The 18,220-nt window shown below is 47.3% G+C and overlaps 1 protein-coding gene across 1 annotated transcript in view; it reads left to right on the top strand.

Annotated features, from left to right (window-relative positions):
- The window catches only part of TMED10 (transmembrane p24 trafficking protein 10), a 73,215-nt gene that overhangs the window by 30,511 nt on the left and 24,484 nt on the right, over window positions 1–18,220 (top strand). The window contains exon 2 of the mRNA XM_068130026.2: window positions 15,579–15,699. Coding sequence (XP_067986127.1) covers window positions 15,579–15,699 — 121 coding nt within the window. The remainder of the gene's footprint in view (window positions 1–15,578; window positions 15,700–18,220) is intronic.

The raw sequence follows: 18,220 nt of genomic DNA, 5'->3' as shown, positions 1-18,220 counted from the left end.
GGCCCACAGGAAATGGTGGCCTCGATAACATTGGCATGAAGGCGGGTGACAAAGCAGCGAGTGCCATTGGTGGTCTTTGGTGGCTCCATGTTTCGGAGTATCATGATTGGGACACCGATCTTGAGAATCAGAATGTGTGGCGGCATTCCTGACAGCTCAATGGAGTTGAGCAGTTCAACGGGGTAGGTGACTGCCTCATCATCACAGATGGCACTGTCAACAGACTTGTACCTTCTCTCCTCACCAGGAAACTCAGACATGAGCCAGGTATTGAGCTTACTCACATTGGTGTTCAGAGGAGAGAGAATTGCTCGCTCAGCCAGCCACTCATGATTGTGAGCATTGGCAACCAAACATGGGTACACATCAGCCTTGAGCTCCTCCAATGTCTTCACAACCTTCCCCAGCCCAGTAGGGATTGTGATGGTGTCTGGTGCAGCTGTTAATGGGATCTGTCCATTGCCAACTTCCAGGAGCATTTTGGAAAAGTCAGCTGCCCCTTGATCCCCAGACAAATGCGTTCGCATGTTCCTTGTTAGGTGTTTGACAGTCACATGACGCCAGAGGTCGGAAGTTTTTAGACTGGCATTCACAATGTTGGCCCTTGTGCCCCTCTTGACCACAGGCAAGATCTGGCGGAAATCTCCACAGAGCAGCGTGGGTATGCCTCCCATGGGTCTGTGCACGCCTGTTATGTCCTGTAAAGTGCGGTCTACAGCTTCATACGCTGATTTGTGGGTCATTGGTGCTTCGTCCACAATGATGACAGCTGCATCGTTTATGACCCTGGCCAAGGCTGTGCCACGCTTGATGCCACATGTTGCTTGCTCCTTGGTGTGGGCGTCAAGTGGAATTTTGAATGTGCTGTGTAGTGTCCGCCCACCCTGGAGCAGTGTTGCAGCAATGCCACTGGATGCAGTTGCAAGGGCGATCTTTCCTTGGGATCGGATATGTTTGAGGATGGCATTGATGACGAAACTCTTGCCTGTGCCACCTGGCGCATCCAAGAAGATTATGTTACTGTGCCTCATGCCACTGTTGACGCTACCTTGTTCGACCAGTTGAAGGACTGCATTGTAGACATCACGCTGGTCATCAGTCAGCTGTTCAAGGAGATCATTGGCCTGAATTGTCAACTGATCTTGGTCATAATCTACCTCTCTGAAGTACTCCCTTGCGAGCCTCTCATCTGTGCCCCTCTGTGGTATTGGGAAGTCATACGAACTGAGAACACTGCCACCCATCAGCAACACCTTGTCCTCAAGTGCGCAGAGTGCCAGGTTGTAAACCTCATCATTGTAGCAAGCCGCAACATTACCAATATGGCGACGGTGCTGGAATAGGTAGTCTTCGGATAGCAGGTTACGAAAGTCCTCCCAGAGTGCACGTGGATTGCTGGGGAAGCAGCTGGTGAGAATGATGGCCAATAGGCTCCTGAGGTTTGATGCTGACTGGCTGATTCCTGCTTCCTCCATAGCAAGGTGAAGATGCTGGTCATTTTCCAAGAGTCCTCTTGCCAGGCATGCTTCACGGAAGGACAATTCTTGACCATCTACACTTCTCAGGGCATTGAAGGAAGTGGGACCACATATGTCAGTCAGAAGGAGGCGAACGTAGTAGCAGTCGCCTTGCCGTGGACTGATGCTGTACATGCGGCCAATAGCTGAAACTTCGTGGACAGTAAAATCTCCTCTAACAACCACGCCTCCTTGCTTGCGCCTGGTCCACTTCTTGCTTGACTTATCCCAGGTGTAGTACTGTGGCACCTCATGGTACTTGAGTGTCTTGGCGAAATCATCATGGCTGCAGAGATCAAAGAAAGCAGTGAGTGTGGTGGCTGGCGGTGGTCTCTGTGCCCTTTCCAGGGCATTTTCAGCATTAAAGTAGACTCTCTGACCATTCTCTAGGTGCACGGCAAGTCCCACAACAGGGGGAAAGTGCTGAGATATGGGGTGCTCCAGGATCCTCCATACTGCCTCACTGCTACCCACATAGCGAGCATTCTGGAACTGAGTGACTTCGTCCACTGGACAGTCTCCAGCCCCGATGCGCTGCAGTTGAAAGACAGCCTGGTCAGTCCCCTTGGTCACATACTTGGTTATGTACTTGATGCTACTAATGCTGGAGCATATCTCAACATTGATGTGGCTGTTGAATTGGCGGAGGAGGAATGGGTTGTATGGTACCACCCACTGGTTGCTGACCACTTGCTCCAATTGTCTTCCCAGCTGGTGCATGTTGATCTCCCCAATGTGACCACCATCCTCTGGCTTGAGACGCCGATACTTGGGGTAGCAGTCATTTCCTTGCTCTGTGCTCTGCAAGAATGGCTTTGGAAAATCCTTGGCGCACTTGCGGTCCCTCATGCAAGGACTGTTCTGATTGAGATGTCCACATGGGCCATGGATCATATGAGCCATGACCATCTTGTGCAGTTCCGGATCTATCTCCTTGTCGGGAATCTCAGCACTGATCACCAGGTCAATGTCATCAGGTCTGACCTTGCTCTCGGGAGCAAGCCACAGAAGGATATGTGCATGAGGGAGACCACGCTTCTGGTACTCAATGGTGTACAGGAAGGCTTGCATCTTGCCGAAAGCTCCACGTTTGAGTAGTTCCATGAGCTTCTTTTGCTTTTGACGAAAGACCCGAGCTATGATGTCAGGGCGGTTTTGTGCCTCTTGTCCTGGCTGCAGGTTTTCCTGAATTTCAGTCCATTTGGGGTTGGTGGTCATGGTTATGAAGAAGTCAGGCTTTCCAAAACGGCGGACATAGGCCATGGCATCGCTCTGTTTTTCATGCATCCAGCGGGGGCCACCAGTGTATGTTGCTGGGAGTACAACGCTTTGTCCCACATTGTGTGGATCTCCATCACCAGCAAACAGGCTGTCACGCAGGCTCACATAGTCATCAGCGCGCAAGGTCTTCTGCTCACGACGGATCCAGCCCAATCTCTCAGTTTCTATCTTGCAGTACATGTCCACCAGAAATTGCTGAAAGAGGCGTCCCATTTGCAGTAGGTGGTTGCCCTCTCTTACCATGAGGTGGTAGCTGTAGTATTGAAGCTGGCTGACCTTGCGCCCTCCATCCTGTCCTGCAGCAGTTCGGGCCTGTAGATACACACTGTATCCGTCTGTGCCATACGGGAAGATGATTGGGTACTGGAGTGAATCATAGGATGCATGCAGCTCGCTGATCCTCTTGAGTTCACCATCTCGAAGCCTGAGGACTATGTCTCGGGGATTTGTAGGCTCATTGTCCATCAGGATGGCCACTTCTGGTGCTGACTGGGCATTGTAGCGACGGGCATGCTCTCCGTGTGGCCTCTTGTCCTCCCTGATGATGATCTGCCTCTCTTCATTGTTGCTTCCCTCAGCAAGAACATCATGAGCTGTCTTGAGTTGTCGGATCAGGTGATTGTTGTCATGAAACCAGATGGTAAGATTCCTAAGAATATGTGGATTAAGGCTGCTGTGGTTCCTGGCTGTCAGTTCATCAGCATGAGAGTCCAGGAAGTAGACTTGTAGGAACTTAGGCTGACCCTCCTCAGGTGGTAGCAAGGAACCAATGCGATGAAAGGCCTGGCCCTGAATGCGGAAGCTGGGGTTCCAACCCTGGACTGCTGCGTCTTTGTGACCAAAGCTTGTCATCGCAAATGATCCATTGTACCTTCTGATGTTGGCAAGGAAGTGCCTGCTGGTGGCATCTGTACCAGAGATGAGCTCATTGAGAAATGGTGGTAGGGCTGGGTAAGGGGTAAGGATGACTTTGCCATCACTGCAGCACACCCCTTTTGTCTCTCCATTAAACTTCATAGCTGCACAATGCCTGCACTTGTCGTTCATTTGTCCAACATTTGCAAAATTCACTGGGTTACCGCGGTCATAGGTGAAGGCCATGCTATTGGAGTGACGGTGTTGCTCGACGGTCTCACTGGCTCGTGCTTGTGAAGTCTGTAGAGCTGCGGCGTTGCGACGGCGATTTGCATCAAGTCGTACTTGCCGTTGCTCTGGCTGTTCTGCTTCCCGCGCAGCACGGAATCTTTTGGCGGCAGCCGTATTGCGTCCGAGAGCTGGCCTCTTTCTTGGCATATCTGAAGTGAACAATAACCATAAATGTTAAATTTAACTGCCTTAAGTTAAGCAGAGATTATAGCAACAATAGTTCAGCGGCGTAGTAAAAAAAAAAATGCGCAAGTCAAAACTGGGCGTAGTGGAGAGTGTATGCGGGCTGGCAGACGTTATCGGGATACATAATTCTAAAAATTATGATTATTGTGAACACTGGTAGGCGGGCTAGTAGACGGTAGTGGGGTTGGGTGGTTTAATTGACAATGTAAAATTGCGGCTTGTTAAATGATGCAAATTTACAAAAACTTGAACACTTAACATATTTTGTAAGTTAATATTGTTAACTCACCTGTTACCGGTGTTGTAGGTGGCCTGGTAGACGGTAGTGGGGTTGCCGGCGGGCTGGTTAATGGAAGTGGGGTTGCAGGCGGTCCGGTAGACGGTAGTGGTGTTGTAGACGGTAGACGTTAGTCTGTGGTTAACGTTCCGAAATACGCTAATTACGCTAACAGAAGCGCTGGAGGGAGCACTGCGCTCCCTCCCTTAGATTCCCTCCCTCTTCTGCTAGCGCTAATTACGCGTAACACACTAATTTTAAAACCCGAAGTTTTTTTAATTTTAAGGTGTGCTGTAGTCAGAAGCGCTAGAAGCGCTGCGCTCCCTCCCTTCGAATCCCTCTCTCTTCTGCCGCTTCTGCGCCGGCAATGCTTCTGCTACGCTAATTTTAAAACCCGAAATTTTTTAAATGTTTATGTCTCCGTGACATTCCTGGGACCATCCCGAGTCGAACAGTACTTTCCGCTCGCAAATCCGTCCACGGGTTCTCGAGATCTTAGAGATTGTAGACCCGAAGTTTTTTTAATTTTAAGGTGTGCTGTAGTCAGAAGCGCTAGAAGCGCTGCGCTCCCTCCCTTCGAATCCCTCTCTCTTCTGCTAGTGCTAATAATACGCTAATTTTAAAACCCGAAATTTTTTAAATGTTTATGTCTCCGTGACATTCCTGGGACCATCCCGAGTCGAACAGTACTTTCCGCTCGCAAATCCGTCCACGGGTTCTCGAGATCTTAGAGATCATAGATAGAGGCCAACTCTACTTTATATATATAGATGTATATATATGTATATATATGTATATATATGTATGTATATGTATGTATATGTATATATATGTATATATATGTATATATATGTATGTATATATATATGTATGTATATATATGTATATATATGTATATATATGTATGTATATATATGTATATGTATGTATATATGTATGTATGTATATATATATATATATATATATATATATATATATATATATATATATATATATATATATATATATATATATTGTAACGGTTCTGAGAAGTGTAACGGTTTTTTTTTTTAGAAGTGTAACAATTTTGGAGGAAGGGTAACGAATGTGAAAACGTTACAATGTGAACGTTACAAAAGTATGGTAACACCCTGGTAATGTAAATAATGGTCGCAGCCGTCCTAGTTAATTCCATGAAACTTACACGCAGGTCACGATATATCTTTTTAAATAGTGTATTTCCTTATTCTATGTAGGCTAAATATGTGTTTCCCACTAGATTGACTTTGCATTGTATCAAACAAAATAAGCATAGGCCCTTGCAATTTCCCCAAACATCTCCGCTCTCCAAAGTTCCTTTCAAAAGGGTGCGAGTTGTGTTCAATCCCGCAAGCCGCCATTGCCCATGTGCTAATCTCGGAGAAGAAAGGCGTGTCTCCACCTCGTCATAGAGGGGAGGAGTGAGCCAGCCCTAACAGCCAATCAGCACCGCGGTGAGCAACCCGGTAGGCGTGCCCTCGGAGCCGGCGGCTTGATTCCGCCCGAAGTAATAAAAGGGACTGGGAGGGACTGCTTCACCAGATGACTTGGGAGATGACCTGGGAGAGGAGCGAAGAGGTGGCACCAAGAGGAGCGGTGAGATGCGAAACGCTCCAAGCCAAAGAGGAGAGGTACTCGCAAAGGAAACCAGCTTTGGAGAGACGCGCTGAAAGGAGGGAGACGGCTCCACCAGAAGAAGAGGAGCAGGTGTGCCGAGCCAGCGCGTGACGTCTACAGCAGCGGATACGCGACGGAGGGTTTTCCCGCCAAAACCCGCGAGGAATTGAGAGCTGCTGCCTCCGACCTTGCCTCCCTCTCCAGCAATCCACCTCAAGCCCTACCTGCCTGCAATATCCCCCGTGTAAGTGTGAACGTCGTCGGTCCTACTCGTTGTCTTGGGGTTAAGTAAAATAAATAGTTTAAGCTAACAATGCACTGTGTGACTGCTTCTTCCATCCATTGCTGTAAATAATTTTGGTCGCTCTTTCTTATTGCTTGTGTGTGTATAATAAATCTGTTCTTCCTCCGTACTCTGTCTTCTTCTCTTTTCATTCTCTTTCGGTCGCTTTAGAGGTTTCCCGATTGAATATCTGTGGGGCGATCTGGTCAACGTCGGGTGGAATCGGGCTAATCGGGGAGTAACTGTTCGGACGCGGTAATACACCACCGCTCGGTCAATATAACATCTAAAACCGCGTCTGTAACAATTGGTTGTCAGGAGTTGGATTCGGACCTGGGACTAAATTTGTTCGGCCCAAATTTTGGGACACCAATTGTGTTATATCAGTAACAATTGGTGTTGAGTGAGATCGGACCCGAAGCGCGCTTAACGCGCTCAAAATTACAAGCTGCCGAAATTTATTTTGTTTTATAAAACCCGAATTTTGAGATCGCGCCATGGACAATCAAGGCGATCGGATGTCGGTGGGAGAGAGAGACAGGGTGGAATCGACCCAGGACCTCGGGGAAATGTATGTGGAGGAAAGGGAGGAGGAGAAAAATAGCAATGTGGTTGCGGAAGTATCAGACGCGCAAAGTGGCGTCCTCGCGCACGTGGGTGTAGCGGCACCAAATTTTGCCGCGCCCGCGACCGTAGCAGCGCCGTTGGTGGATTTGAACCTTTTTTTTATACAAATGAAGGCCCTTATGGACAAGAATAGCGAAGAAATGGAAAGCAGAATGATGGGGGTAATGGGGAACCGGATGGAGGCTCATAGTGAGCAAATGAGGGCTGATAGTGAGCGATTGGGAAACCAAATGGGGGTAATGAGGGACGAAGCGAGGGGTACCGGTGAGGGGTTAGGCAACGGGATAAAAGAGGTAAAGAATGGGTTAACGGGGGTGGAAAACAGAATGGCTGCCCAGGAGAATCAGTTAGAGGGGGTGAAAAATGGGTTAATGGGGTTAGAAAACAGGATGGAAGGCAAATTGCGGGAGATAGGGGAGCAATCCGCCAGAGAAATTAAACAAATGGGAAACCAGATAGAGGAGGTGCAAATCGGGTTAGAAAGTAAACTGGATGCTCAGAGGGATGAATTGGGACAGATGAGGGTGGCATCTACAAAAGAGATGGGGGAGATGAAAGAGGAAATACGACGGGGTGTGAGTGAGGAGGTTTTGGGGCTACGCGAGGAGGTAAAGCGAGGTGAGAAGCGTATGGAGAAAGAGGTGAGAAATAATACGGCGAAGTTACAAGGGGGAATAGAAGATCTGACGGAGGAGGTGGAACAGCTGACAGAGGGACAGACGGAGTTAGTGGAGCAGGTTCAAAAGAACACTGCGGTACTAGGAGGGTTAAAGGCGACACAAAAAGAAATTAAAAACGAATTAATAGCGACGCAGAGGCAATGTCAGATGGTACGTGAGGAACTGACAATGAGGGTGGACGAGGTGACAGAGATAATGGAGACAAAGGACCGGCAGGTGAGGATGCACATAGAGACGGTCACGGTAGCCTTAGAGGACGAACTTGAGGAGACGCACCGAGAAATAAAAGAGGTTAAACAAAAATTAGAGGAAGTGGAAGAAGAGGTGAGTGAAATTAAGAAGAGACGGAGGGAAACTAAGAGGGAGATAAAGGAGGAAGTCATGGAATATGTGCAAGGTCGGTGCTCAACTCATGATGTGATGCTCACTAACCGAATAAAGAGTTTGCAGGTGGCAAAGGAGGTGCGACGACGAGGTACGGAGGTGAGTGGCAATGTATATGATGTGAGGAAAGCTTCAGTCAGCTTGGGGATTGCTTTGGACCCGGGTGTTAGTGAGAGGCCGTTGGTGAAGTGTGCGACAGGTCTGGTGTGCGAAAAACGAGGTGTGCGAGAATGTCCGACCATGGGGTGTGTGAGGAAAAAGTGCACGCCAAGGAGTGAGTGTGCCGTCGAGAGTGAGTCGGTCGTAGCGCGTGTGCGAGGGGGTACATGGAAGTGCGGTGTGGTAAGTGTTACGGAGGAAGTAACGAAAGAGTGTGCGCAAGAGGATATGCGAGAAAGGTGTGTAACGGACAGGTGCATGGGGAAAGAGTGCGTTGTCAAGAGTGGTGGTGAGAGTAGTGAGAGTGGCACGGAGCGTGAGTTGGTTGTGACAGGTGAGCGAGGATGTACACCTGGAATGGAAGGATGCACACCTGGAATGGTAGAGCGTGAGTGGGAATGCACGCTGGAATTGGTAGTGAGGCACGTGGTTGGGTGTGCGGGTGAGAGCACACCTGTGATTGTCACAAAGGAGGTGACCGAGAAAGGGGCGCGAAGAGGTGTGTTGGTGAGGTGTGCGAGCGACGAATGTGTTCCAAGGTGTTCGGTGGTCAGGTGTGTGACCAAGTCGGTGAGCGGAATGAGTGTACCGAGGTGTGTAAGGGAAGGTACGAGGAGCATGGGAACAGCTGGAGGTATGAGCAAGAAAGGGGTAGTGTATGCGCGTAAGCATCCAGGTGAGGCATCGACGGTAACCAGGTTAGAGGTTAGAACGACGTATAGCCGAATCGGGCCCTCGGTGCGCGTCGGGCAGCTTCGCGTGCCGCGAGAACCAGCGGGGATCCGAGCCACGGCGGGTTCGAAAGGACCGCCGTGCGCGATCCACGCTGGGCCTCGCGTGGAACGGCCGCGTCCGGGCTCCACTAGGCGGAGCGGGCAGCCCGATAGGAAGGGTCGTCATGGCGACCACTTTCTATTGAGACGTGCCGGCAGGTCGAGATCGGGACATTGGATGGCTCCACGCCGAGGTGGTGCGTGGGATCTCGGCCCGGGTAAGCCCCCGTCCCTGCCCCGAATGCGGGACGTATCCAGCCGCGGGCACAAAAGAACCCGCATTCATTGCTCGGCTGTACGAAGCCGAGCTTTGGAAGGGAATTGGCGCACCGAGAGGATGTAATAAGTAGACAGGTGATGATGATAGTGGTTTTGATCCAAAATTTAGAAAAGTGAGTAGAATTGGCAGTAAATGGAAAATTTTTGATTGTTGGATTTGGACGAACAAAATTTATAGTGAGAGACCCCCGATGTGGTGGGATGGCAAATCCACCATCCCTCACAGAGTGGGGGCAAATGCGCAATAGTTTATGGGGTGGCTATGACAACCGAGCCAGGGAGGGCTTGGATAATTGTAGGGATCTAGCGAAGATGACATTAGGTAACGTTAAGATTAGTTAGTGACTGATACCTGCAGTGGGGACGCAGGTAGATTAGTGTGGATTATAATGACGTGGGAGCGCAATAGTTTAAAGGGACGACTGGGAAGCGCAAGTTTCAGAGGGGAGTAGTTAGCTGAGATGATGCCGTGTGTGTGAGGATTGAACAGGTGTGATTGAACAGGTGTGATTGCACAGGTGTGCAACTGAACAGGTGGATGGAGCAGTGTATGAGTGAGTGATAGTGATTGTGTATTGTGATGACCAAATGGTCCAGGAAGAAAGGAGGGTGCAGGTGGCACCAGGTGTGAGGGCACAGGTGTGCAACAGCAGGTATGGAGAATGGTAGTGTGGAATAAATGGAGTATTGGAATGGATGGTCGTGGAGTGAGTATGGTGGAAATTGTGGAGTGGAGTGGATGGTGCGAAGGTGTGAATGGGGGAAGAGTGGACCCCCATCACGGATACCCGGGGCGGGTAGTGTAAGTGTTAGGTAGAGGGTATAGGTAAATTGTGGTTGGATATTGGCATCTGTGGTGCGGGTGAAAGAATGGTCTTTGGATGGGTGCATTAGTGTTGTGGAAATGGCGGGGCGTGTAGCCTGTTAGTGTGTGTAGTTGGTTGGGCGCTCCACCACTGTAAGGATGTCGGCCAGGTGAGGCCGCAGGTGGGCTCTGGGAGCCGGTAGTAGTTGTTGTGGATGGGGCCCGAGGATCCGGAGGACGGACCCGGGTAGCCCAGTGCCAGAGGCCCGAGGATCCGGAGGACGGACCCGGGTAGCCCAGTGCCAGAGGGCACCGAGTGGGGTGACAGAGCCAGGAGGGGCCTGCCCCAGTTAGATAGGTTAGGGTGAGGAGCTAGGTAAGCTCGGGTGGCAACTGCAGTGGTGGAGGTGTGCAGGTGGGTAGACCTGCTGGGAGAGCTACACGTCGCAGCCCAGTAATTGTGCGAGGGCACCGGGAGATGAATCGGGGGAGTGAGACCCCAAATTGAGAAGCACCACAGTTTGGTCAATGGGAATTTGGTTTTTAGAACCCATAGTGTAAGTTGGCCAATGGATTGGCAGGGAAAGACCCCGGGTAGTGTAAAGTGTGTTAATGTCATTTAGAACGTAGTTAGGATGAAGGATCTCCTCGCACCATCTGCATCCACTCACCTGAGGTGACAGGTACTCCACACCATGCCATGTTTAATTATTTTTGATGCAAATGTTTTGGATTGTGAGACGCATCATGACGTGGGTGTGACATGGTGCGTAATTCCATCTCTTCCTCCTTATGAGGATTGATGATGAATTGATGATGGCAAATTTTGAAGTCGAGGGATTGTGGAGACGAATTTGGTATAGGGGAAATATGGGGAAGACGTGACAGTAGTGACGAATTGGTAATGTGTAGATTTTGTACATATGGGGTAAGGGCAAGGGTAGGGTAGGTGACAGGGGGGTGACGTACGGTAGGGACGAGCTTTCTCACTTCGCCCTCCGTACGCATTTCGCCTTGCATTGCCTTATTGACGTGTACCCTTGTGACCTTACCCCTCGCTCAATTGTCTTTCTTTTGTCTCCCACATGACCTGTGCGCCATTGGGTGCCGAGGGGAGCGTGCGTGAGGTGGCCATTGTGCGCCCGAGATTCCCAGAACCAGCATGCATTGCGTTGATGTACCACTTTATGGACCGCTGTTCTGCGGCCAAGTACCACTTGATGGACCCCAGGTTCTGGGGCAGGGCACCTCTGTTGGAGACCGGCCATAGTCGCCAGGGAATCTTGCTTGCGGACCTCGGTAAGGTGGCACCTATGCCAAACAGGTGGACCACCCTTAGTTGGCCCCTGAGGCCCTAAATAAAAACGAGCACAAGTTGTGCTTTTTATTATGTCCAAATAGGCCGCATGAAGCCAGAAGACGTCGGGAAGAACATCGGCCCAGCAGAGAAAGTGAAGACCACCACCAGTTGTTTTGTTGTGTTTATTAAGAACCATGGTGACTGCGCACCGAGTGGTGCTTTTGGTGCTTTGTGGTGCTTGTGGTGCTTTTGGGTGCTTTGGTGGTATTGGTACTGGTGCATCGATGCAATGCGTGCTGTCTCCTCCCTCCCAACAGGAATTTCTTTTTCTTGTTCCCTAAGAAAGAAACAGAAAAAAACACAGGGCCTGGGTTGCGTTGTAAATAAGAAATCACGTCATTGTAAATAATGCTCCCCACCGTAAATGTATAGTTTGAGAATAATTCCGTAATTCGGTTAGCTGTGGGCTTGAGTCTGTTAGACAGGGTGCAATGCAATAGGGGGACATACTTATTGGTGTTTTAAGATTGTCACACTCAGGGTCAGGTTAATTGTAGAGGGAATTACACCTACGTGTCACACTAAGTTAAAGTTTAGTAGGCCCGAGTACGGGCCTGAAGAAAGGAGGGTGCAGTGTAACGGTTCTGAGAAGTGTAACGGTTTTTTTTTAGAAGTGTAACAATTTTGGAGGAAGGGTAACGAATGTGAAAACGTTACAATGTGAACGTTACAAAAGTATGGTAACACCCTGGTAATGTAAATAATGGTCGCAGCCGTCCTCCTAGTTAATTCCATGAAACTTACACGCAGGTCACGATATATCTTTTTAAATAGTGTATTTCCTTATTCTATGTAGGCTAAATATGTGTTTCCCACTAGATTGACTTTGCATTGTATCAAACAAAATAAGCATAGGCCCTTGCAATTTCCCCAAACATCTCCGCTCTCCAAAGTTCCTTTCAAAAGGGTGCGAGTTGTGTTCAATCCCGCAAGCCGCCATTGCCCATGTGCTAATCTCGGAGAAGAAAGGCGTGTCTCCACCTCGTCATAGAGGGGAGGAGTGAGCCAGCCCTAACAGCCAATCAGCACCGCGGTGAGCAACCCGGTAGGCGTGCCCTCGGAGCCGGCGGCTTGATTCCGCCCGAAGTAATAAAAGGGACTGGGAGGGACTGCTTCACCAGATGACTTGGGAGATGACCTGGGAGAGGAGCGAAGAGGCGGCATCCAAGAGGCGCGGTGAGATGCGAAACACTCCAAGCCAAAGAGGAGAGGTACTCGCAAAGGAAACCAGCTTTGGAGAGACGCGCTGAAAGGAGGGAGACGGCTCCACCAGAAGAAGAGGAGCAGGTGTGCCGAGCCAGCGCGTGACGTCTACAGCAGCGGATACGCGACGGAGGGTTTTCCCGCCAAAACCCGCGAGGAATTGAGAGCTGCTGCCTCCGACCTTGCCTCCCTCTCCAGCAATCCACCTCAAGCCCTACCTGCCTGCAATTTCCCCCGTGTAAGTGTGAACGTCGTCGGTCCTACTCGTTGTCTTGGGGTTAAGTAAAATAAATAGTTTAAGCTAACAATGCACTGTGTGACTGCTTCTTCCATCCATTGCTGTAAATAATTTTGGTCGCTCTTTCTTATTGCTTGTGTGTGTATAATAAATCTGTTCTTCCTCCGTACTCTGTCTTCTTCTCTTTTCATTCTCTTTCGGTCGCTTTAGAGGTTTCCCGATTGAATATCTGTGGGGCGATCTGGTCAACGTCGGGTGGAATCGGGCTAATCGGGGAGTAACTGTTCGGACGCGGTAATACACCACCGCTCGGTCAATATAACATCTAAAACCGCGTCTGTAACAATATATATATATATATATATATATATATATATATATATATATATATATATATATATATATATATATGTGTGTATGTGTGTGTATATATGTGTGTATATATGTGTGTATGGACATATATATGTGTATATGTGTGTATGTACATATATATATATATATATACACAAACTTGGCATTTAATATGGGATATATTTTTTTTTCTTGACTTGGGTTTACTTTCTTAACTCAGTATATCAATCTGGTGAGTTTCTTTTACACTTTGGTGATTTAGTTGTTAAAAGAACCATGTCACTGATTGTCTGTCGCAGCAAGAAGTCAACAACAGGATTATATCACAGGTGGCGTGGCAAAATGTACGGACAGGTGCATTTGACGATTGGCTTCACAGTCGGGTATACAAGGGTTGTTGTGTTCTGTATTTGTGGAAAACAACTGCTGCACGTCTCCAAAAGTTATTGCCGCTTCCTCTGGAGATGGTCCGTCAACTCGACAATGCTGCTTGTCATGGAGTGGTGGCTTTACGAAATTACGGCATGAAAGAGCGTGCTATTGCTCGGCAGTATGGCATCACTCAAGGTCAGGTGTCAAAGATCCTGAAACGAAATGCTCAGAGGGGTGTCCCTACTCCAATACCGAGGCCAGGACGTCCCCGCAGAACCACAAGGAGGGATGATCGCCAGCTGCACCGGTTAGTCCGCAATGGCCGTACCAAGTCAGTTAATCGGCTTAGGGCTGAGTGGCAGCAACTGACAAATGTGCCTGTATCCAGAAGGCTAGTCAACCAACGACTGGTTCAAGCAGGCTGTCGTGCCAGGCATCGCCTGAGAAAGCCACGCCTGACCAGACAACACCGCCAGTGCCGATTGCAGTGGGCCAGAGAGCACCGTCAATGGCAGCCAGGACACTGGAATCACGTGATCTTCAGCGACGAGTCTAGATTTCTGGTCTATCGTCAAGATGGCCGTGTCAGAGTGCGCAGACAAGTGCATGAAGCCTACAACAAAGATTGTATAGTGCCAAGAGTCCAAGCTGGAGGTGGTGGGGTGACCGTTTGGGCTGCTTTTCATGCAGGGGGAAAAACTGACCTGGTTGTTCTGAATGGAAACCTGAACCAGTTTAAGTACAGGGCCATTCTGGAAGAAACATTGCTTCCATTTGCTCGTGCAGTCTTTCGAGGAAACTTTGTCTTCCAAGATGACAATGCACGGCCTCATCGTGCTCGCATGATCCAACACTTTCTTGCTGACCGTGGTGTCGAGCATATGGAGTGGCCTGCCATGTCCCCGGATATGTATCCGATAGAGAACTTGTGGGCAGAATTAACGCGTCAAATCGACCACTTGGACCAGCAGCCGACCTCTGTGCGTGAATTGCAGCAGGCTATTGTCACTGCATGGCAAGCGATTCCTGTCCAAACCTTGGCAAATCTCGTGAACAGCATGCCTCAACGTGTACGTGCTCTCCTGAATGCTCGTAGGGGTTACACGAAGTACTGAACTGTAATTTTACTGTCCGTAATCCCAGTCGTAATTTAACTTTTGTTTTTGTTAAAAAAAAATTTGGCTAATGTGCAAAATAAAGAGATACTTCTGGAAAAGTACAGAAGCTTAACACAGTACTGTCCATGAATTGAGTTCGATATCAGTTTACATCACTTTCAAGGATCAATTTATTTGTTTCGAAATGTCAAATGTGGTTTTTGTTTCTTTTAAAGGTCACATTAACAAAATCTAGAATAATTTCAACATCATTCGAATGAACTTTTGGTTCTAAGACATCTTGAAAAGTAAGTTCACCCCCACAAAAAAAAAAAAATTCCACATTAAATGCCAAGTCTGTATATATATATATATATATATATATATATATATATATATATATATATATATATATACACATATAAAAAATATATACTGTATATATAATATATATATATTATTATTATTTTTTTTTTAAAGCATATATAATATCCTTCGACAGTCCAGGAGGTTTTTACCAGAATCGCGGGAATGTTTTTTTTCTATTTTTCACGAGATTACTTACCTTGCTCGTACACTGCAAGGGACTTCCTCCTTTTTATTTGTTTCCAAGCAACAGTCTGCCCATGGTTACTGTAGTTTCATGGCTAGAATTTTGGATGACTTATACTTTACATAAATGTTGCAGACAGCCAGTGAACTACTATGTTTAATCAGCACTAAATAATGATTCATATTTTCCGTCTCTACTGCCGGTCTCTAATTTTACCAACTCCACCTGCCCATTGCTTTCTCTGTAATTGCTCCAAACACTTCCACAAACCCAAATAAATCTTTCTTCCTATATTATTTGTCTATTTGCATCTGCATGAGTGACTACTGCATGTTGTGTTCACACCTAATAATAATAATAATGTGTTCACAGATCATAGATTCCTCAGGACATATTCTTTTCTTGAAGGAAGAGGCCTCCAAAGGCAAGTTTTCCTTCACAACTGATGATTACGACATGTTCGAGATCTGCTTCCATGGCAAAACACCTTTTGGTGAGTATTTTGTGTCGATCACCTGGCTTGCTTGCTGTCTATTGTTTGAGAAACAGATTTGCTGTGTGGTGTTGTGCAAATAGGGTCTCTCCAGGGTGTCCTGCTTGTAAGTACCCATTTTAATTCCTTGATTAAAACAAGCACACGTTCAACTATTTGGTTTAAACTGATATGGAAAAGATAGTCATGAAGTTTTGTTTCGTGCCTAACACGTCCACCTTTTCGATGCCTCAACGATGGGAAAAATGTAGGTCGTGTTCAACTTGTGTGCAACAATATGGTGATCTTCCCTATTTCTCATGAAATGGTCATGATTTCCTTGATGCAACATTACCCAACAAATGGATTGGTCATGGTGGAGCCATTGCTTCGTCCCCAAGAACCCCACGATCCTCATTCCCTGTTACTTTTTTGTGGCGTTTATCAAGCACAAAGTTTATGCCGCACACCCACAGTCCTTGGAAGAGCTACGAGATTGTATCGCCAATGCTGTTCGGGGCATATCCCCGTGGCGCTTGTCCAAAAGTTATGGATAATTTTGCTGAACGTCTCCAGATGTGTATTGCAAGAGAAAATGGACATGGTGAGGACTCAATAAAACTTTCAATGTGTGTGCTTGTTTTAATCAAGGAATTTAAATGGATACATCCAAGTGGGACACCCTGTATGAATATATGAATGAATATGAATGATCGTTTTGAGGCCATTTTTTCCCCGCTAAAGCGGGGGTTGGCCTTGCGGGCCCCATGACAGTCATGGTTCCCTGTTTGAGGCAATGTTTTTATGGCCGGATGCCCTTCCTGACGCCAACCGTTAGTCGCCTCTTACAATGCGCAGGGATACGGTGTACCTATTCTAAATCGGGGTACACACCGTGATCATTCATCCCAGCAAGCTGGTACTCAATTTGCCGACCTCGGAAGGATGTCAGGCTGAGTCAACCCTCCTGGCGTTAATTCAGCGATCGACCGGGATTCGAACCCAGGATCCTAGGATCCCAAGCCGGCACCCTAACCACCAAGCCAACACCAGGCTGTGGTTTAACTATTCGGCCAATAAGAATGTAACTATATCAATTTATCGATACTCCTGCTGTTCTTGAGGTTAAGTGCATGGTCAGCTTTTCGAAGCGACAGTTAATCACAATTGTTGCTTGCAGTAGTTTTTTGAGAACGCGTTTATTGATCACTTTATATACTTACAACATTTATGAATTGATTGCTGAGCCGTCAACGGTTGCGTTCATTTCTTCCCAGTGTGGTTTTTCGAGTTTTTCTTTAGTTGCCCCAACTTGGTGTGGAACAGAACAGTAGCTCCCCCCATGGACAGCAAGGTGTATAAACGAAGCTGTGATGCAAACAATTGGAGAAAGGATAATGGGAGAGCAGTTGCTTGCACAGATCGTTGTTTTATTTTCTCTTTTTGTTCATTTTGAGCTGTTTGGAGGAATAGCTTGCTCCTGTTGCTTCCATCATATGCACGGCAGAATAAGAGCACTCTATCTTTCCTGGCATTTTAGGACATCGTCTTGGCTTTTTTTTCCTTCTACCACGAGCTTTATTGCTTTCTTTACACCTTCATCTACTGGCCTTTTGTTGTCCATAAATGTACCAACCAAGTCTTCTTTCCCAAGTTTTTCACTAGTATTGTTTTTTAATCTCTTCCTGATTGCTGAGAAGGAAATATAAAGATAATTTATTTTGCAACTTTCAGGTCGAAATGTTTGCATTTTTACACTCAAATTATTACCGCTGCCACCGTCAATGCCGGATACCCTTGATAGTTATTTATTTATATAGTTTGAAACACTGTGTGGCCAAATCTTTATTATTATTATTCTTTGTTTTGTTTTTTCTTCATAGAGACACTGCACTATTTCTCTAATGTATCAGTTGTGACCAAATATGTCATCTGTGCAAGATGAATTGAATGAAACGTTCTCTATTATTCATTTATTGTACTCGTATACCTGTTCCCCATGGGGGTGGCAGTTAGGGTCATTCCTCTATGGGGTATATAGATTACAGTAGATCTAAGGTCAGTCCTCAAGAACATTGGGGGGCAGGGGGGGTTAAATTACCAACAAAGTCTATTGTAGAGCACTCACCAAGGTGGCTGAAGCATTTGAGCAAGCACTCCATTCAAAACCATTTATAAGGAACGGTTGGCTTGGCAAGCACTAGCTGGCTGCTTGTTAACTGAACACACCCCAGTCTTCCTCCCTTTCAGTTTTGTGTTAAACAGCAGGAGCAACCGTTTTGAAAGGTAATCATACGTGTTTGTGGTTTATAATATTTTTACTTCGGGTGATGGTGCTCCCATGAAAACAGCACGATAAGCTGAATGGGTTTCAAGACAATTGCAACATCTGTCAGTGTGTGCCAACATCGATATCTTTTTGCTTTTAAAAAAAAACTGTTTTCTCTGCAACTGCTTGTCCAATTGATGCAAAACTTTAAACATAGGAGGGACTTTCCATGGAGAATATTTTATTGATCACGCTGACAGGTCACATGGTGTG

Source organism: Myxine glutinosa, chromosome 1 (genome assembly GCF_964187855.1).
Source record: "Myxine glutinosa chromosome 1, kmMyxGlut1.1, whole genome shotgun sequence".
In the NCBI taxonomy this organism is placed as follows: domain Eukaryota; kingdom Metazoa; phylum Chordata; class Myxini; order Myxiniformes; family Myxinidae; genus Myxine; species Myxine glutinosa.
This window is presented reverse-complemented; position numbering and strand designations above follow the sequence as displayed.